General features: G+C 39.1%; 1 protein-coding gene across 1 annotated transcript in view; it reads right to left on the reverse strand.

Moving 5' to 3' along the window:
- Positions 1–21,983, reverse strand: part of LOC134668084 (uncharacterized) — a 45,777-nt gene that overhangs the window by 14,001 nt on the left and 9,793 nt on the right. The window contains exons 4-7 of the mRNA XM_063525563.1: positions 21,101–21,398; positions 20,502–20,685; positions 20,014–20,157; positions 532–663 (exon numbers count right to left, since the gene is read on the reverse strand). Coding sequence (XP_063381633.1) covers positions 532–663; positions 20,014–20,157; positions 20,502–20,685; positions 21,101–21,398 — 758 coding nt within the window. The remainder of the gene's footprint in view (positions 1–531; positions 664–20,013; positions 20,158–20,501; positions 20,686–21,100; positions 21,399–21,983) is intronic.

Here is a 21,983-nt window from a genome sequence, read left to right on the forward strand (position 1 = left end):
AACCCCTTAAACCCCTGGGCCACCCCGCCACGGCGGAACCCGTCCCAATTTCTCGTCTATATGCCATCTTACTAAGACTAGGCGTTATTGACCAACTCTAAGGGCAAGCAATATACTTAGAAAACACCCAAAGTTCCCAAGGTTATGTAAAGTTACCATTGTCTGCCATATTCGAACTTCAAGATATTCACAATTAGACATTCACTAGATATGAAATAGTAACGATATGTGACGTTTCACGGAAAAAGGTACCTTATGGCCGCAATAATATTGATGGAGCGGCGTTAATAATAGCGTAAGCGCCAACCGCCATAGGGTACCCTTTGCCGTGGAACGTCACATATCGTTACTATTTCATATCTAGTGAATGTCTAATTCATTTCCCGAATCGCGCCGTGTCATTTCTCATCAAATTGGTATTGGCCAAGTATTGAGATTCTCCTCGGCCTGTTAAACGCCATAAGCCTTCTCCAGATACTCATACAAATAAACATATGTAGGGCACATGCTCCATTACTCTCGGCTACATACCGGTAATGTCTGGCTGCTCCTTAAGTTGCGCTCGCACAGCGAGTATACGCGCCGCGCGCATAGCCATCACGCGGGACACCATCTGGCCTGGCAGCGAGAATTCGCGCTGCTCTGTCAGGAATACTCGCAGTTCTGCAAGTGAAGGAAAAATCATCATCATCATCATCATCATCATTATCATCATCATCATCATATCAGCCAGAGGAGGCGGGTTCGAATCCTGGTAAGGGCATTATTTTGTGTGTTCATGACAAATATTTGTTCCTGAGTATTGGATGTTTTCTATGTATATATAAGTATTATATATGTGTATATTATATATATATCGTCGTCTAGTACCCACAACACAAGCCTTATTGAGGTTGATCTGTGTAAAATTATCCTATAATATTTATTTATTTAGAGGACGTCCACTGCTGGACATAGAGTGCCACAATGACCGGTCTTGCTGCGCCACCGGTTAATAATCAGTGTGAATCGTATAATAGGAAATTATATTAGTCTAGATTGTAGGTGAATAACTTTAGGCCTGTCCAATACTCAGGTCATACTAAGGGCTCATTTAGACGATGTGAGAACTCGCATACGAGTTTCATTACATTGCGGGTTTTGATCGGTCGATTGAATTAGACGTAACCAACAGTCCGCAATGTAACTAAAATCGCACGCGAGTTCGTGCGCCGTCTAAATCAGCCTTAAGTAAGGGGGGGGGTCTGAAAAAATCACGAATTATCACCATGGATGACGGGTGACTGTCTAAGGAAGATATATCACATGTAATTTTTTCTTAAACTGGGCCAAACCTAAAAGTGTACAATAAACTCAAAGACTAGGTACCCAAAAAAATACGTGATTAATGGACAACCCTTTTTGCACGAGAATGGCATCCGGTTGCACAAATAGCTACTTGGCTTGAAACATCTGTGCTTGATAGCTGTGGTCACGGAAAGACCGCAACTGATCACGAAGTGTCTTTCCGTGACCACAGCTGATACGTCGGAATTTAAGGTAAAAACAATGAAATTATTTCGCGGTAGACCCGTTTGTGTAATTAAATATGTGTACAAAACGCGAGAGTTAGACTGAAGAGTACGAAGATATTTTATACGAAATTACAAATAAATCTAAACTTGGACACTATCACTAGCGGCACAGAATAAATAATAGTACTAGGTACAGAAGACTCACTCTCTAACAAAACGCGTCTGTCACGATCAGCACAAATATGGCCGCTATAGTTCGTTTTTTTAGCATTAGAAAGAAGTTGCAAGAAGGTAAGCGATCTTGACATGTCTTTTAATTGAAAAACGCTTTTTAAGAATCAAAAACGATTACTTATGAAAGCAGAACAATATAAATGATCGTATTAGATTCATAATTGTTACCTATTTCCCGTAACTTATTTTTAAAATGTGTTTTTTAATTAAAAGACACATCAAGATTGTTTACCTTATTTCTAATGCTAAAAAAACGAACTATAGGTGGCGACAGCGCCACGCGCGGCTTATGGCAAACCCCAAAATTGGGGTCGAACGGATGTGCTTTTAGCTACCTGTAGCAAAGCGACGAAATCGCGGAGTGAGCCACGCCTGCTAGCGGGCATAATCTATTCATGTTAATCAGTCATTTTGGCCGCCTGTTCCTTCCTATTTTCTAACATGGTTGTAAGTGTGACAATGCCTATTGCTAAGTTTTTTCATCACTTATTTGCGCTATCATAACACAGGTGCTATGAGTTTGCAAAGGTCGTTAACCTGATTGGAAATGCTATTAGGTATTAACGATACATGTGTTGGATAACGTGAATTAGACCTTTTTATGAGGTCAATAAGATTGGTTTTCTCTTGACATGACTAATCAAATGAAAAGCAGATTAAGTAAATACTTCAGCATAATAGGTTCGGCGAATATTGTTGTAGAAATGAGAACGCCAGTAGCAATATACAACGTGTGTCCGGAAGTATGACAACTATTGGTTTTACACGGTTTAGAATTGAAATTACGACAACTATTAAGAACAAATATATATCATATGATTCGGTTTACTTGTATTGCTTAAAGTTCTAGAACCCAGGCCCTACCATTTCATTTCATTTATTTCATATTGTATTGTCATGTACATTAGATGTTACATTTTATATCATAGACCAGCGGTGGAACAAAAATTGGTTTTGATAACATTAAAGTTTTTTCTTTTTTGATATGTTATTGTAAGCATGTTAAATAACATTCATGTAAAAAGTTAGAAAATTTTAGGTGGAGCGTTCGGCCATATTTAAATATTTCAATTTTTGCTAAATAACTAGGTAAATATAAAATTAAAGTTACAAAAAACTTTAACATATTCAATAACACTTTAATTGATTCACAATATTCGGTTTTTAGAAATCTGGAACAGCTGCTTTCTGGTGAACGTAAAAACACGAATTATTATGTAAATACAGAATTAGAGTAACTGATATTGCAAAATTACGATATTACCTATCAACTTAGTATACATGTAAAAAGTTAGAAATGTAGGCAATGTGCTTGTCTAGATTTTGATTTCTGGTTAAGCAGTATAGCCAATATTGAATTAAAGTTTGTAGAGTTAATATTACACGGTCATAATAAAGATCTTACTTCTCACTCAAAAGATTAGAAATATAAAATCACGGCGACACTAAATACTGATACGTAAGTATGCATTCCGAGCTTATATTAAGTAACATTTCAAACGCGCGGCGTTTTCGCGCGCCGCGCTGTGCGCCGGGGCAGGAGGCAGCGATCGACGGTCGCGGGCTAGCGGTTAGCGCGGTGCCCTTAAAAATACGCAAAGCGTTTATAAAATTATTATCAATGGTAAATAGTTATTTTACACAGTACACTAATGGAAACTTACCTTCCCTTATTTATTTCTATATGTACTAGGGATTGCCTGCGGTTTCGTTTACGTAGAATTCGTTATCGTGTTAAGTATAGAAATAATAGATACATTTGTAAATTATTTTAGGTGCATTGTCATACAGACAACTACCCTTGTTAAAATATTCTTCAAATTCAATACACAGGTGTCATTTAATATAATTTTGCGTAATTTGGCGCTTTTAGGTTATAACTGACTAGCGACATATATTTTTTAAGAGCGATCATCTCCGATAATATTGACTTTATCATAACATCAATTTCAAACCCAATATATTATTCATTTTATACAATCATAATATTACACATCATTAATACAATTATTGTAAAAAAACCCTAAAAATAATTCAAATAATTCAAATAAAACTTAACCTACACAAAGCTTAAAATAACCCACCCTGCATCGTACCTGGCTCAAAGGTCCCCATAATGCCTGCAGCGTTCCCCCGCTGAACTGCTATGGAGACCTGTTGAACCAAGTACGACCCAGAGCGAGGATCACCACCTCTCTCCCGCAAACGCCGGCCTATTTCCCCAAAAAGTCGGCGAGCTTCGACTCCCCACGGCCCCGCTGTCTCCAGTGCTACCGGCACAAAATCGTAAGCGGATGCCAGTGCGGAGTATTTAACGTGCTTTTGCTTGGCAGCAGTCTCCGCCGCCGAACCAGCACAACGCATGGTCTGCCCTAAATGGGATGCAGCAAACGTGCTCACGCAAGTTGCATCCCACAAGAGGCAGCGTCCTCTCCGCCACGGAACCAACGTAAGGCCGTCCGGCCTCTTCCCATCCGTGCGACTGAGACCCGGCGGCTCCAACACACAGGGAACGTTTGCCGAAACCATGGCCCTCCGCACAATCTCATTTATAGAGTGGTGTCTCGGAAAACGGCCAGCGCATCGTCGGCAACTCAAGCCATGATGCCCGTTCTCCGCCACCCATGCTCCGCAGCCACAGCGGTGAGGCTCACACACCTTTGCCCCCAATCTGAGTGCCACAGCTATTCTCAGCGAGTCATTGTCTAGCATGGTACCCAGTTGAGGTGAGGGCAATGCATGGAGCCACGCCCCTGATTCTGGCTCCGCGATGGCCTTGAGACGCGCCAGATCTGCTCCCGAGGCACCAGACACCAATGAGCTGTATACATGTTTGCTCCGCACGTCGTCCCATTCCCGCTGTACGGCAGGGTTGTGAGGCCGCAAATCGCCCGGGACTGTGACCGACCATCTTGCCAGCGCTTCAGCAACGAATGGGACCGGGGAAATGCCACCATTCAAAGAAAAAATGCGAGTGACAAGACCCTCAGCTCCAAACGAAGACGCAAGAAACGCCGCTAGTCCCACATCCTCCACGCGACGAATCCCCAAACCACCGTACCGAACAGGGAGTGCCGCTTGAACCCACTGTGCTTCACTGAGCTCCACGTTCAGAACTAGCTCCAAGGTCAACTTCAGCTGTCCATCTAACTCCCTCGCGTCGTCGACAAAAAGCCACGATGGCGACGTCCGTAAAATATAAGTCATCCGCGGAGTGGCAAAACAATTTCGCAACAATGTTAAAGCGACATGGGACGACAGATTCCCCAAGTGACCCCGCACTGCTTCAAGAGCCTCTTTTTTAGTCTGCAGAGCCGCACTGACCCCATCAGGAAATATTGGCGCCCCCAGCAGAGAAAGAGAAGCTTTATTGACCTTCTTAATACCTGGTAGCAACTCTTCCAGAGATCTTGACGAGGCATCCGGTACGAGACCACAAGCGTAGAGCTCACATTTTGTTGGGTTTACTTCCAACCCAATCTCCCTCAAAGCTGGTATAAGCTTCTTTAGGTCCTCGATTACCGCTTCAGGCGATCCACCAATGGTACCATCGTCAAGGTACCACACATTAAGAGGCGAGTTTAATGCGACAATGGCCTTTTGTATCGCCAAGCAAAAAATCAAAGGACCCAAAGGATCGCCCTGTTGAGCCCCAACTTGCGACAAGATTAAGCTGTCCTTGAGATACAAGTTGCTAGCACCCGAGTAGCATTGATACGCAAAAGGGTAGAGAGACGGCGCCAAATCTAAAACCTCCTTCAGAATAACGTCCCTGTCAACACAATTGAACGCGTTTTTTAAATCAATCTTGACAAGGACACTATTAGAGTTATCGTTACTTAAAACAAACGATCTAGTCGCATGTATAGCCGCCTCACACCCCCTCGCTGTACCAAAACCAACCTGCTGTGGCTGCAACTGCTCAGACATTCTATCTCGAACAGCACGACAGCCCAACTTCGCAGTCAGACGCCTAATTACGCTACCCACAGCAATCGGTCGTATGCCGCCATCCTTTTTTGAGAGTGCACATAACGAGGCGCCGTACAGGTAGGGCCTCACCTCCAAATTTAGCATACCCTTTAACAGGAAGTTGCACAGATCGGTAAGGGAATCCAATAAACGTCGACCATTATCACCCGCAGAAGAAGAAGTAAGCTCTTTAAGATGTTGTGGACGCAAACCGTCCAGTCCGGATGCAGAACCATTATAAAATGAGCCCAGTGCCTTAGCAACCTCATGGGACGTTACTGATAAAAAGGTGCTATTTCTATCTGGTTCCGGAGGATAACACAGCGGCCTAGATGGAGATGGATGCTTCTCTCGTAAAGAGTTCAAAGTATCCTGATCCACTGGTGCCAGCGAAGAATCAGACAGAAGCAACCGTACTGCACCCCTCACATCACCGTCGTAAACTTTAGCCTCTATAGCGCGATATTTAGAGCCCGATACGCGAGTTTCATGGTCATCACTGTCATCAGGAAAACATAAACTCGCACTTTCGATGTTTTCCTTGACTTTGGTGGTCAAAGATCGACTATCCGACTTGCTTTCTGGTACTCTCAGAGCTGAGAAAGAAAAAGTTAGGAAGGTGAACCAGTCGTAAACATCGTTTGTGTCTAAAACTTTTCGTACGACCTCACAAAGTCTACGCGCAGCTTGACTCCTTGCGCCCTTCGGAATATGCCTTAAAACACGCACGCTCGATTTCAAGGTTGGCAAAACCTCCCAGTTAACTGCCTGCATTTGCGGTGGAGCTGTTGTATTACCCGGGACCGCCTGAGATACAGTATTCACGAAATTTACATCAGGAACCGCTAGACTAGCAGTCTGGGCCACATCCTTGTGAACCTTACTTATGTGAATACTAAGACCCCGAGGTACAACATATAGCTTAGGCGACCCCGGACAATACGGGCAGGTAGCCTTAGCTGGGCTACTCATATTCTAAAATAAATGTCACAATTATATTATATTTACAAGATACAATGCGCGAAAGTGTAAACAGAAAATTTTCCAAAATGTGTAAATTACAACCCGGTCACAACGGTATAAAATTTGTTCCTAGTAAAAACGAAATAAAAACGACAACATTAAATAATTAAAATAACATGTCAAAATCATAAATACAAAAAAAAAACCTTATAAAATAATATTATGTCATAAATGCCTAAAAAAAAAATTAAAACATTATTTATATTAAAATGAATTCAATTGATTTAAATTAAATTATAAAAATTTCTATATTGTGTACATTAAAAAAACCTTATAAAATAATATTATGTCAAAAATAGCAACTTAAAAAATCTAAAACATTATTCCATTATAACGAATTAAAATTCATTTAAATTAAATTATTAAAAATTCTATATTGTATACAAACACAAAAAAATAGATAAAAAATAAAATTAAGTTTAAAATTTTAAATAAAAAAAAAACCAACAAATTTAAATAATAAAATAAATACAAAAAGATGCTGCCGCGCCGGGGATCGAACTTAGGACATAAGTGTTATCGGAGCCAAAAATTCTTCTCGAAACCCCTAGACCAAACTCCCAGTTGGCAACACGACGAAATTAAGAGTCTTTTAACGTAAATAAAGTCCGTCATAAAATGATTCCACCCTCGAAGTAAAAATTTAAGCACCCACAAAAACTGCATTCCATAGTAATTGTCATTCCAATACACAAAATTCCTTTTCTGCCACAACTTGCACTTGCATTGTTTTCTTTTGTTGAACAACACCTTGTAAGTATTCCGGAATGCTTGATATTCTTACTCCGCCCGGCACTTTTGAACTTTTTTATTTATTGTTTACATCACATTTGTCACTGTATCACTGAGAATCCAAATCCTGGTCTTCTGACTTCTGTGCGGACTCTCGCGCCAAGATAACAATACCAGAGCTGATCTTCGACCTGCTGCGCCATTCTAGGTAGGTTTCGGCCGTATAAATGGAAATAAACAATTACAATAACAAAAAGTTTCTCGGAGCCGATGCGTAAGCGTTGACGGCAGCGCCATCTCCCATCTCCATTTCAAACTAACGTTATTCAATATTTCTCATTTCAAAGTCAATATTACCAACCAACTGATCCAATTTACCTATGGAAACAACTCAAAATTTGCATCAAATTAAATGCCACTTTTTTCTTATCCGTTTCGAACAATCAAGAGGGCCTTTACGAGCTGATGTGGTGAAAATTTTATTTAACCTTCGTCCCTCGAAACCTTCACTACGCTCAAGGTTCAATTTTACGAACCACTCGCTACGCTCGTGGTTCAATTTTAAAATCTTTGAATTTGTGAATGTACTTCCTGCCTCGCACAGCCAAACTGTGGAATGAACTGTCCGATACGACCTTCAAACCTTCAAAGACCCCCATCTTAAAGGTCGGCAACGCGCTTGCAACCCTTCTGGTGTTGTGTGTCCATGGGCGACGGTAATCGCTAACCACCAGGTGATCCGTCTGCTCGTTTGCCTCCTATTTAATAAAAAAAAATGTTTCGCTTGTTTGGGTATCAATATTAGCACGAGCGGTTAATCAACAACTTTTCCCCTTGTAAAACAAATAAGGTAGGTGAAGTGCAGGCATATGAGGCCCGGCGGGTAACAAGGCCCAGCATTCAAAAATAACAGTTGCTCCCTATTATTCCCAATTATTCTGAATTTGTACTTGTTGCTAAGAAGGCCCACTGTCAGTGCAGGTAAAAAGGTCCAGTCCCGGGCCGTATGAGATGAAATAATTATTAGATTAAAATATTTTAAGATAATTTTGAATATTTTTAATCTCTTATTAATAAGGTCGATTTGAAGAAACTTCTATAAAATTATGACTTATAAATAACACTTGCACTGCGTGGGCTGTCAAAATTGCTGCAGACTTTTCTTGGTCTAACTATAATAATTTTTCACTTGCTTTATTGACCTAAAGACGTTTTAAAGAATCAAAAAGTCTAATAACATTGAGGCACTTATACTTTTTAAAGGCAGTAACTATTTACAAGTAACTATTGACTTTTTTTTGTTAATACATAGGTAGTAGGTAGGAAGTGCGAAAAATAGATATTTTGCAACGAGTGACGAATTTTAAAACACGGCTAAAGGGAGTGTTTTAATGTGCTTATTATAGCACCGATGTCGTAATGTAGCACCAGATGTACTGTAAAAATTATGTTAAAAGATAATACTTACTGTTACGAATAAATATTTATACTGTAAAAAATTATCCCACCAAACACATTTTCATGTAAATTGTTGCTAAGACGAAACCATAAGACTTGCACTGTCAAAAAGTTGTCAGATCTCTTGTCGAGCCAAGCTTCAAACTCTACAAGCCCTAATATAACTTCACTAACTCTACACCTTAGTCAAAATATGAAGAAAAAAGCACTATATCTTGTTATATATCAAATTAAGGGGCTCATTGTGAGAACCTCAGATATATTTTTTCATAATTTTAAAATAAATAGTTTAGAAGTTATTTAAGAAAATACGCAAAAAATTACCATTCCCCCTCCCCCCTTATCTCCAAAACTACTGGGTCTAAAATTATGAAAAAAATACACATATTAGCTCTTTTCCTATAGATGACAGAAAAACCTATTAGAAATGTGCAGTCAAGCGTGAGTCGGACTTAAGTACCTAGTTTTCCCATCCCTACGGGTTTTTTAAAGACATTTTACTCACTTTTCTCTAAAAAAATATATTGTTAAAATTGTGTAATGTACGGAACCCTTGGAACGAGAGTCCGACTGGCATTTGGGCGGTTTTTGTATTATACTTACATACAGTAGTTCTTGTAGAAACGAAACGGCCAAGCCACATACTTTTGGTGTAGAGCTAGTAAAGTTAGAGGGCTTGTAGAGTTAGAAGCTTGGTAAGAGATCTGATAACTTTTTGACAGTGCGAGCCTTATGGTTTCGTTTGGGCAACATTTTACATCAAAATGTTTTTGGTGGGATTTCACTTCTTTTTGTAAGTTGCTTATGACAATCTTCCATCCCCTAATTTAAAGGGTTGGGGGTGATTTACTATTAAAAATCCTGAAATAAGTATCTGGGGGCATCTGTTACACAATGTACTTCTTACTGATTCCCCATATAAACCCTTCACCCCGTAAGGATAAACTTTGGGGTTGAAATCTGCCTTCAGCCCGTAAGGGTAAACTTTGAGGTTGAAGTCTATTCTATATCCTTCCCCATAACAATACCTATCTACATACCAAATTTCAACTTTTTTTTTTTTTATTATGAATGGGCTTACTCATGGCCACAGACTAGCCGAGGCGTAGACGTGGCCTACGATGGAGCGAGCTCGCCCAGAAGGTGCCTGTTCACTCTTGATTTGAAGGTTGCCGGGTTATAAGAACACGGAAATATAGACGCCGGCAAGGAATTCCATTCCTTGGCAGTGCGCATAAGGAAAGTAGAAGCAAAGCGCTTCGTGCGAATTGGTGGAATATCTACCAAGTAAGGATGGAAACCGGCCGTGCGTCTAAAAGTCCGATGGTAGAATGGGGACGGTGGAATAAGCTCGTGTAGCTCTTGGGCACACTCCCCGAAGTGCAACCTGTAGAATACCGACAGGCTGGCGACTTTCCGCCGATGGGCCAAAGACTGAAGCTTAGCCGTTAGCTTCTTGTCGCCAATCATCCTCCTGGCTCTGCGCTCCACTGAGTCCAAAGCGGCGAGTTGGTATTTAGTTGAGCCATCCCACAGGTGGCTGCAATACTCCATACACGACCGGACTTGAGCTTTGTAAAGTGTTAGAAGCTGTCCAGGTGTGAAGTATCGCTTCACCTTATTTAGGACGCCCAGCTTTCTGGCCGCAGTTTGAGCTTTAGACTCAATGAAGCTGCCGAAGCTGAGGACTGAACTCAGCTCCATGCCGAGGAGTTCCAGGCTGTCGGCAATAGGTACAGATGCACCCCGGAAAGAAGGAGTCAGGTCGAATGGACTCCGTTTTGCGGAAAATAGACACGTCTGCGTTTTGACAACTAAATCGGTTCAGCGATTATGGATTCCCCATACAAAATTAAACCCCCTCTTCATCCCCTTAGGATAAAAAATTTCAAGTTTTTGAATTTATTTGTTGTTTGTGTACTAAAACTATCTTACATACCACAGCTTCTTAGAGGACTTCAGGAAGTACCCGGTATTGATGATCATCAAGTGAGTGAGTCAGTGACGAAATCGAAGTTTTTAGATATGAATAAAATCTAAAGTATAAGAGCTATGCAATTGATATGCTTAATAAGTCCGAGAACTTTGTTTATCTGGTATAATCCAACCCCAAGTTATGAGGGTTCCAAAAAACGATGAAGCGCTTCGAGAAAAGGTAGATAGTGCCCTTGCGCTTTCCTCGTCTTGGCAGAGGCACTGCCGTGCCCCCAGATGTTAAAAGATGATACTACTGTAACTAATAGAGATTTATGTTTAGTTACCTACTATTTTCGCGTAAACTAGACAATTTTTATATCTTTAGTTATTAAGGCCCAAAATAATTATTTTCACTTATTATAAATAAATCCTCCTGTTATGAAGTATCAAATATTGTTATTTGTAAATGTATAACTCTTAAGTTAAAAACAATAAAATCTGTTATTACCTACTGTCAAAATGATTATTTTTTGCGGGATTAAGTAATACACTGCTAGTGTTCAATAAGGCCCATAATAGGACTTTTATAAAAGGTATATTTTCCAAGAGTATCGTAATATTTTTATAACTATTTTGGTATAATGAAGAAACTTAAGACTGCATCGAGCAAAATCAGCGAAAAAGGCAGTCACCGTTTAGTCGCTAGCGTTCACATCTCTTGATAAAAAAATTTATAATAAATGTCATTATTATCCCAAAGAACTGTTTACAACGAATCACCCTTGAAAATCTGAAATATTTTACAATATAATAAATACACTTATGCAAAGTTGTACCTAAAACGAGATGAACGAGTGTCAGCGTTTAGTAAAATTTGTATAAAAAAATCGATGCTCATGCTATAAAATCGAGTGATTTCGAAAGCCAGATAGCCAGATAAATGGACTACAACGAATCAGGCTTTTCCTATTTTTCCTCTTAAAGGCTACAGAGAAATTCAATCGTAAACGTAAACTTTCGTAAAATTTCCATACATCTGCCATATCTGTCAAATTCTCCTTTCAATCAGATGCCCGCTGGGCTTGGTTCGAAGCGGACGCGTACCAGGATCTCCCAGTTTGACATTTCGTTTTTGAATATATATTGACAGAAATTCATATCCGTATACGAATGATGATACCAGTGAAAAACTGTGTTCAAAATAAATAGGGTAAATAAATAACGTCACACGGAGATCTAGAGTCATTAAAATTTCGATTTCTTTTTATTCACAAGTCATAATACTTAAAAAATATAACAAATTATTTAATAAAATATATGAATACAACCAAATCAGTGTAATTAGCGGCTTCCTAATTCACTTAAAATGAAAAAAGTTTGAAGATTTGTTATTTCTTATTGGAATAAATTTTCATTGTGCTGGTATTCATGTTACGTCATTTTAAAAACATATATGACATAATGTCAATATACTAGATAAACAATTTATCAACAAAATTCTTCACATTTTAGCCTTAGCAATATAAATTATTGAAATTTTATTTATGAAGACAGAGCAATGTTGTTCACATAATTTCAGCAATAAAATTCTTAGTTTCAACTAGTTCTGTTGCTATTCTGAGAGCTATCACGAGCTCTGAAAGTTAATTCAATGATATATCATCAAGAAATTGAAATCAAGACTCGACCTGCAGTCTCAGCGAGTTTTTGTGGCTATATTATCAGTTGAAAGAACGATATTTAAAGCCAATACCAGCAGTGATCTGGTTTACGAGTACCTATATTGGTTTTATGTGACGATGTTTATATAAATGTATCTATCAAACAACAACGTGCTTTTATTTCATTGATATTCGGTGCAAAACGATAACTCAGTAACGAAATAAAATTATTAGAAATGCCTTTGGTTTTTTTCAGTAAACGTTTATATTTATGAGGTCGTTTATAAGGTCTTATGTCTTATCAGCGTGGCTTTGGCCTTTGGACATTTTTGTAATGCTTTGTAATAAGATAGGTGAGGTATCTACTTATATCCCTAATTGTAATAACCTTTTATGAAATGAATTACAATTTAATTATTTAAATAAAAAAGTGGTCCACAAAAATATACATCGGCTCGGTCCGCTAAAATAATATAAGTGCCCTTCATAATATTAAGTAGGTATATTTAAGATTAACAATCAGTAAACATCATTAATTACGCTCAAATGCTTATGTTTCAGTACAAATTGGGTGAGATATTTCCGACATAAAACCTAAAGGTAAAAGTACAATTTGCTAAGTAAACTGTCAATCTACATTAATTATTATAATAGATAGACTCTTAGAGGTCAGCTTACTGAAGATTATGAACAACATACAGGTACTTTCTAAATAAAATACAATTTGTTTTTCCATGACTCATGTAGGCCTTATTTTACTAGACCATTTAAATTGAAGATGAAATTAATTCATGATAAAAGGTAATAAGGCCCGGTAATATTCTCTGTTATTCTTGAACTTGTACTATGACTAAGAAGGCCCACTGACAGTGCAAGTAACAAGGCCCGGTTCTGAACCAACATGGTATGGTTTTTTTATAAAACGTGTATTTTTCAAAAGCGCCGGAATATTTTTATAACTATTTTGGTATATGAAGAAACATGAACAAATGAGAAATCTATATTGAATTGAATTGGTAATAATATCCTGATTATTTATAAAATTATTTCAGTTAAAATAAAGGTATATGCCTCACCTAACCCTATTCGTTCACATTTAGATCCTATAGCTATATTTGGTCACTTTGGCCCTCACTATCTATTTGATACCGATTGTACTAACAATTAAAAGTACAGCTCATATGTACTTTTTCCTGTACTGAAACTTATAAGGTATGCCCACCAAATACGCTCATAAGAACGATATATTCTATAGATATAGGCTATGAACTATCTAATGATATACAGGGTGTAATCGTTAAGTGTAGCCAGGCTATAATTCCGTAAATATAACAGATATCAGAAAACTTCAAATTGATATCGAAAGTGCGTTACCCAATGAGTAAAATAACATTAATAACTTTTTTTTAAATAAAAACAGAAATATCCCAGACATTAACTCTACTCTAAGACATTAACTCACAAACCCTCCCATACATTTAGTACGACGACTCACCCTTCAAAGAACGTTGGTGTCGTAAGAGATAAAACTGCTTGAGATTCATTATTTGCGATGATAAACTGTAATATACCGTAACCTGTAACCTACCGTAACCTGTATATGTAACTACCGTTTATGAAATAATAAATCTATTATTTCATAAACGGTAGTTTTATTATTTTATTACAGTGAGGGGTGAGTCGTCGTACTAAATGTATGGGAGGGTTTGAAGTTAATGTTTGGGATATTTCTGCTTTTATTCAAAAAAGTTATTAGGGATCATCCATTAATTACGTCACATGAATTTCTAGGTATTTTGACCCCTCCCCCCCCTCCTTGTCACACTTGGTCACATTTTGCAACTCCCTCCCCACCTGGTGTGACGTCACATTTTAGGTAATTTTGTTTTCAACGAAACCGGCAGTACTAACTCGGCATTATTTAAAAAAAAATATTTTTGGTAAAATTAATATATATAATTTTATTTTAACACAAAACCAATTAGGAACGAAAATTACCTACATACTTCCAAAACCTCATTATCTAAATGTACTGCGAATAAAAAAATATAAATTAATTTTCGGTTACTGATGAATAGTGATGAAGTTAAAGTGACGTCACAGTGTTTGTGACTCCCCCTCCCCATGTCACAACATGTCACATTTTCTTGACCCCCTCCCCCCCCCCCAAACGTGTGACGTAATTAATGGATGACCCCTTAATGTAATTTTACTCATTGGGTAACGCACTTTCGATAACAATTTGAAGTTTTCTGATATCTGTTATATTTACGAAATTATAGCCTGGCTACACTTAACGATTACGCCCTATATAAGTTACTTCGGGACGCGTCATGGTCATGGCCCAGAACCCATACTATCCGGGACACAGTTCTTTAATATTATGTGGGGCTAAAAAGGCCCTCTGTCAGTGCAGGTGACAAGGCCCGGTCCCGGGCCTTATTGAACGTATGAGATGGAATAGTAAATTTAAATATTTTAATATAGGTAATTATGAGTTTTTTGATTTCCCGATAAGTTTTAAGTAAGCATCACTTACTGACTTACAAAAGTATAAGCGTAGTACCTGCATTCTATTAGATGTTTTTAAAGCCTTATTATCAATAGAGCATTAAAAATTAAGTTATAAGTAAAATATAATAAGTTGTAAAAAATATGTTACAAGACATTATATAACTAATGAAGGGATAATTTTAGATATAAGTAGTTCACTTCGAGTAGGTAAAATCATGGTAAAATAGACGATTTCTTATATCTTTAATAATAAAACTCCTAGTTTTAATTTGGTCTATGTCTACAAACCGCATACCTACCATCGCACACCACCACACTGTTAACTGACAGTTCATAAACCTTATTACAAAAGGCATAAGGTCTACCGATGGACAGTTAAGAGCGTCGCCGTTTGTACCTATCTTAATACAAAAGTCAACAACGAAAATAAATAATTACCTAATACGTCACATACCTATGACATGACATGAACAAACAAGGAAAGCTATATATAAAACGTGTTTTTTCTCTGTCTTCTCACAAAGGAAAGTTTGACAATTTTAATTCCTCAAAGGAGGTCAGTAGTTAACACTAAACTCGAAACAGCACCTTTAAAAAAAACATTAGGGGTCACTGACCTGTCCCAGTAAATTGAGGTAGTGTGCGTGAGCTGCGTTTGTGCGTGAAATGGGGTAATTTGACAGAATCTGAAAATTTACCCTCCTCTACGCCCTCTTAAATAAATGAGAAACCTATTTGAGTGAGTTTTTCATACTTCATATCCTGTTTATTAAAAAAAAAAACATTTTAATTTAAGGTGGGCTGTATATAGGCATATATGGCCCACACGGAATATACAATAAGGTAAGTGAGGCCACTTACCTTATTGTATAAGTATTCAGGATGTATACCGTGTAATATTGAGCAGTTTGTTTATAATATACATATTATGATATTGACGTTGAATAGGACAGGACATGACAATAGGAACCAGAAATAGGTATAGTAGGTCAAACCAATTTGTCAGTAAATAAAAACATAAAACTATATTCATCCTTTTCTTTTGGGTGCTAGTACTAGTGTAAGTCAAAGATAGTATGATGATTCTCTCTGTCTATGTTTGAAATGAGACAGTCCTTTGACAAACATTTTTATTACAATATTAGTCAAGATAATGAAATATAAGCTGGTCAAGCCAATCTTGTCACTAAAAAAAAGCGCGATATTCAAATTTTCTATGGGACGATATCCCTTCGCACCTACATTTTTCAAATTTGCCGCCTCTTTCTACTGACAAGATATGATTGACCAGCTGTAGGTATTTTTACGTAATAAGATATTTTAATTTCACGTAATGTCCGCATCTTATTTTTATATGTGCAAGGTAAACAAACAAATTAATGATAAGAAAAGACAGACAGTGTTACTGAGCGGGAGGTGGGGCGAGGGGCGAGGTATAGGTAGGCTATGATAGGCTCTCGAGCGCCGCGCCGGTGACTGACGGACCAGCGCGGCGTATGTATGAATTTCGCGCCTTTTTAACTAGATTTTACTATTACAATGCAAGCTACACACAGAAATTTCTTACTTTCCATAATATGGCTGCGTATATTATTTTATAGTAATAGACTTATTTTTACAGACTCTAATTCAATATTAGATCTTATAGGACAAAAAACGCATATTAATTCTAAAGCATATATCTTATTCTTCTAGCTTTTTAGCTTGCATATTAACTTAAAAAAATAGATATGTTGTTGTGGATTTATTAAACTTTAATTCAATATCGACAAAAGAATAAGCTAATTTGTAGTTTGACAAAGAAGCACGTTAAAAAAATTTCTAATAATTTTACATTATAAAGCGTCATACATATTATAAACAATGGAACTTAAACATTGCACTTTAATTCAATATTAAAAAATCATTACTAAAAATATATAAATACCTAATTTATATCTAACGCTCGTTCTAACTTTTCATCATATATTGCAAATATGCTTAAAAATATGTCCCATATCAGATAAGTATCACTTTTTCAACTTTAGAATTATCAAAACTTTTATTGCAAAAATCCGGTCCCACTATTGAGCTATCAGTCAGATCATGACACCCTGTTAGGGCACACAATAGTATTAGTTATTGCAAACTCTTTAATATTGAAAGTCCACCAGTATACCCTCTGAGTTGTCAATGATAGGCACTCATAAAGCGACCAGTCAGAAAGTAAAGATAGAGATAGTTTATTATTCAAGTAGGCATATTACAAGTCAAAAAAAGCTACACCGGCTCCAACCCTACCCCTCTGCCTCGAGAAGATGCAACTTATAAAACTTTTGCTAGTCACACCGGAACACTCTGTATAAGTCTCACGCGCAGTCTTTTCAGACAACACATTCAACTAAGCACGTAAGCAAATCGTGCGTATGCGGTCAGGGGGCAATGCCATTTCCATAACTCTAAACCTAACTAGACAGTTTTTAGGGTTCCGTACCCGAAGGGTAAAACGGGACCCAATTACTAAGACTCTGCTGTCCGTCCGTCCGTCCGTCTGTTACCAGGCTGTATCTCACAAACCGTGATAGACAGTTGAAATTTTCACAGATGATGTATTTCTGTTGCCGCTATAACAACAAATACTAAAAACAGAATAAAATAAAGATTTAAGTGGGGCTCCCATACAACAAACGTGATTTTTGACCGAAGTTAAGCAACGTCGGGCGGGGTCAGTACTTGGATGGGTGCCCGTTTTTTTTGCCTTTTTTGCATTATGGCACGGAACCCTTCGTGCGCGAGTCCGACTCGCACTTGCCCGGTTTTTATTTTCACTCGATGGTAAAGCTAAGACGTGTTCTGTTTCCGACTATCGTGTATTTTATGATTTCGTTCCCAGGCCGGACGACCCGATAGTCGGGATCGTGGTGCTACTGCTTTATATGACGAAATTGTTGTGGCCTGGCGCGGACGTCTTGTTTGGCTGAGTGGCAATGAATGTGTTAACAGTGTATGTATGAAACAATTTTTTTCTCATTTAATTGTACATTAGAACTCTAATGCGTAAATAATTTCCAATTTATCGCTATTGGAATACATCATACCGCAAAAAAAAAGCAAATTTTCATTTAATTCACTCCATTGAAGTTCACAAATTGTGGGCATCTTTCTCTTTTACTCCAATGAAAGTGTAATTAGAGTGACAGAGAAGGATGCCCGCAATTTTCGAACTTCGGTATTCGCGGTAGGCCCTCGGATGACGCGCAGCGACGTCGCATGTTGGATGCCAATGACGCGGCACAGATAAGATTACGTAAGTCATGGCAATGTAAGTACCATCGCCCACACTGTTAACTGTCCATTGGTAAACCTTATTACGTAAGGCATAAGGTCCACCGATGGGCAGTTAAGAGTGTTGTACTATCCTCGAAGTTAACTGATCATTCGTGAATCTTATTACAGAGACATAAAGTCCACTGATGGTTAAAGTGTTGCTGCTTTGTACTATCTAGTATCTACCTTCGACACGTCTAATTGACCACTTGTAACCCTTAAGTCAACGAGATAAGATCTACTTGGGTAGACCATTAGGTCAGCTAGTGTGTTGGTTGGTATTATGGCGTTGGTGACGTAATTGATGCCTAGTTGACCTTATTTATAATGGCAGTCATAAAACTTACGATGTTGTACTAAAACTAATTATTTATTAACTAAGGGTCGTATTCCAACTGTCTAATTGCTTGGTCCAATGTGCATTGCGTTTCACTCTCTCACTAAGCAAAATATGAGACGCAAATACACATTGGATCAAGAAATTGGACAAGTGGAGTACCTCCCTAAGGACTATTTTCGGGGCTTTAACGTTTCTATCAGAACTTATAGATGCTGTTTTGAACCTAAAGGTTGTTACTGCCATCTCCTTTAACGATACACGACATATTTTTGCATGAAAAACCACATCTGTAGTGTGCACAGCCATGCCGCATCCATCCATGCCGCGTTACATTATAACTCGTGAACATTCATACTAGTTTCGTTATCTACGCTGCAACGCATCTGAACAGGACGGTCGAAATAACTTGTTCTCTAAGCCGCTGGTAATTAATACTTTGTTGTGTATCATCAACATGTTACAAACGATTTCTACCCACTTTACCATGCATTACAAAAATTATAGTATAAATTATAGTGTAAATTGTAGTAATTATTATGTATATAATATTGTTTACATTTAAATTAATTAGTGCACGTTAGCCCAAAATAAAAAGTGTTGTTTTATAAGTGTATCTCATGTAAGTGAATTTTGTAAATTCTTAATGAGATAATAAATGTCTTAAACCATAACAATTACAAGAAGCATTTTTTTGGTCTTTTATGTTTAAAGGGTGCGAGGCCATGGGCAAGGGCCTACGTCAAACATATCCATAGGCAAGCCGGGGCTAATTTGGCTTACATATTTCCTTTGCAACTCTGCTCAAATGTCCAAAAACAGGCAAGCCGATGGGAATCGGCTTTTATGGACGCGCCGCCACTGCTAGCTACGCCACTGCTCGGGTAAGTAAATGAGTCATCATCGTCAACCAAAAGACGTCCACTGCGAAACGAAGGCCTCTCCAAAGGATCTCCACAAAGTCCGGCCTTGCTATTCGCATCCAGCAGTTGCCGGGGCTCAGCAGATCGTCGGTCCACCTTGTGGGAGGCCTGCCAAGCAGCGCCGGAAGTATATGAGGATTTTATTTTAATTAGCAGTTACCTGGTGCGAGGAAGAGCTGTCCAGCACCGGTCTGCAAGACCGTGTGCTCTTCTTGCTTGCGTTTGCGTTGCTTGGCGGGCGTAGCGGGTTCAGCCTTTCTCTGTTGGGGGTTCCATAGAAAGTGTAGTTACCTGGTGCGAGGAAGAGCTTACCAGTACCGGTCTGCAAGACCGCGGGCTCTTCTTGCTTGCGTATGCGTTGCTTTGCTGGCGTAGCGGGTTCAGCCTTTCTCTGTTGGGGGTTCCATAGAATGTGTAGTTACCTGGTGTGAGGAAGAGCTTGCCAGCACCGGTCTGCAAGACCGTCGGCTCTTCTTGCTTGCGTTTGCGTTGCTTTGCGGGTGTTGCCGGTTCTGTCTTTGTCTCTGCTGCCTCCGCTGGGGGTTCCGTAGGCGCCGCAGGCTCTTCTAAACATAATAAAACGACCAAATGACATTTTATGAAATAAAAATAGAAATACACTATTGCAGACAAGATTAGAACTCAAAAAATGTACGGGAAAAAGTGCCCAATTTGGAATCTAGTGGTCACTTCTAACGAAGTTCTTTCTAATCCTCAAAAACGAAGTTAAAGACTCATTCTACTCGACTCATTTCTAGGTTCGAAATGAGTGCACGTGCAAGTGAGTGGAACGTTCAAATTGTTTTAATTATAAACGAGTACGATTATGGCCGTGACTGTATCTTAAATCCAATTCGTTTACTCAAAATCAAGCAACCGAATATCCGGTGCATCTCTAATATTGACCAACCTGTGGGTATGGGGGTGGAGCAGGGCGGGTGGTGGTCGGGCTCGGGCGAGGCGGGCGGCGGGGGCGGCGAGGGGGGCGCGGCGGCGGCGATGGCGGCCTGCAGCTCCGACAGAGGAATAGCTCGAAGGGCTAGCGAGGCCGTGTCCTCTTCCCCGCATTCCAGCTCGTCCACTAGTAGACCACCCTGTCGATAAACGTAGGTTAAATGCAATTTCTTATGGGCACGTTCTTGAGGACATCGGCTTGTGTTATGTATTTTTTTGTATAAAACAACACCATGTAAAGACCTATTATGTAGCTTACCGATGCGTAGTAAATATGTAGAAGTAATAATCTCGAAGTGTAATTAAAGTCCTGTAGCAACCACATAGGTTCTTCAGCATAGACCAAAAGTGGCACATCACATCCAAAACTCTTGGAAAGGTACATCATAGCAGCTGCATTGTAAAACACCCTATCACCTGTACTATTAATGTATTTACACCTATGATGACTAAATAAAAATGATTGATTGATTGGTTCCAACATGATATATTATCCTAGGTAAAGTTAGACCTCTAGGTCTAGTAGAGGGTCGTAAGCTGATATATAGTACTTACATGTAATCTCCAAGTGACATTAAAATCCTGTAGCAAGCCAACAGGCTCTCCAGCGTAGTCCAACAGAGGAACATCGCAAGGCGCCAAAACTCTCGGTTCCAACTCAATATACATCCTTGGTAACGTCGGCGGGGCCTTTAAGTCGGCCTCGCGCCGGGCTTGCTCGCAGGCCTCGAGGTTGATGCGAGCCCAGCCGGCGACCGAGGCGCGCCGCTTGCGGCGGTTCGTGGTCGCGGCTGAGGGGGACTCCGCTTCGGCTTCGGGGTCGGCCTCGGCGTGCGATGTGTCGTTATTTTCACTGGTGGGAAACACAGACTTTACTATAGCGGTACGCTTAGTTTTAATTTATATAAATCTGTTACAACAAGTTATAAGGGTCTCCCCACACCTGCTGAATCGGCAATAGCCGATGGAGAAAAGCTTTGTCTACGCAATAAGAGCGAAAAAGACGTCGCCGCGTCGTAGAGCAACATCTTTTTTTAGGGTTCCGTACCCAAAGGGTAAAACGGGACCCTATTACTAAGACTTCGCTGTCCGTCCGTCCGTCCGTCTGTCACCAGGCTGTATCTCACGAACCGTGATTGACCTAGACAGTTGAAATTTTCACAGATGATGTATTTCTGTTGCCGCTATAACAACAAATACTAAAAACAGAATAAAATAAAGATTTAAATGGGGCTCCCATACAACAAACGTGATTTTTGACCAAAGTTAAGCAACGTCGGGAGGGGTCAGTACTTGGATGGGTGACCGTTTTCTTTTTGCTTTTTTTTGTTTTTTTTTTTGTTTTTTTTTTGCATTATGGTACAGTCAGCAGCAGATATACCTGAGCGGGCAAGGTGTCCAAGAAAACATATACACTTCAATCGTCACAAAAATAAGG

The sequence above is a fragment of the Cydia fagiglandana genome, chromosome 10, assembly GCF_963556715.1.
Source record: "Cydia fagiglandana chromosome 10, ilCydFagi1.1, whole genome shotgun sequence".
Classification (NCBI taxonomy): Eukaryota; Metazoa; Arthropoda; class Insecta; order Lepidoptera; family Tortricidae; genus Cydia; species Cydia fagiglandana.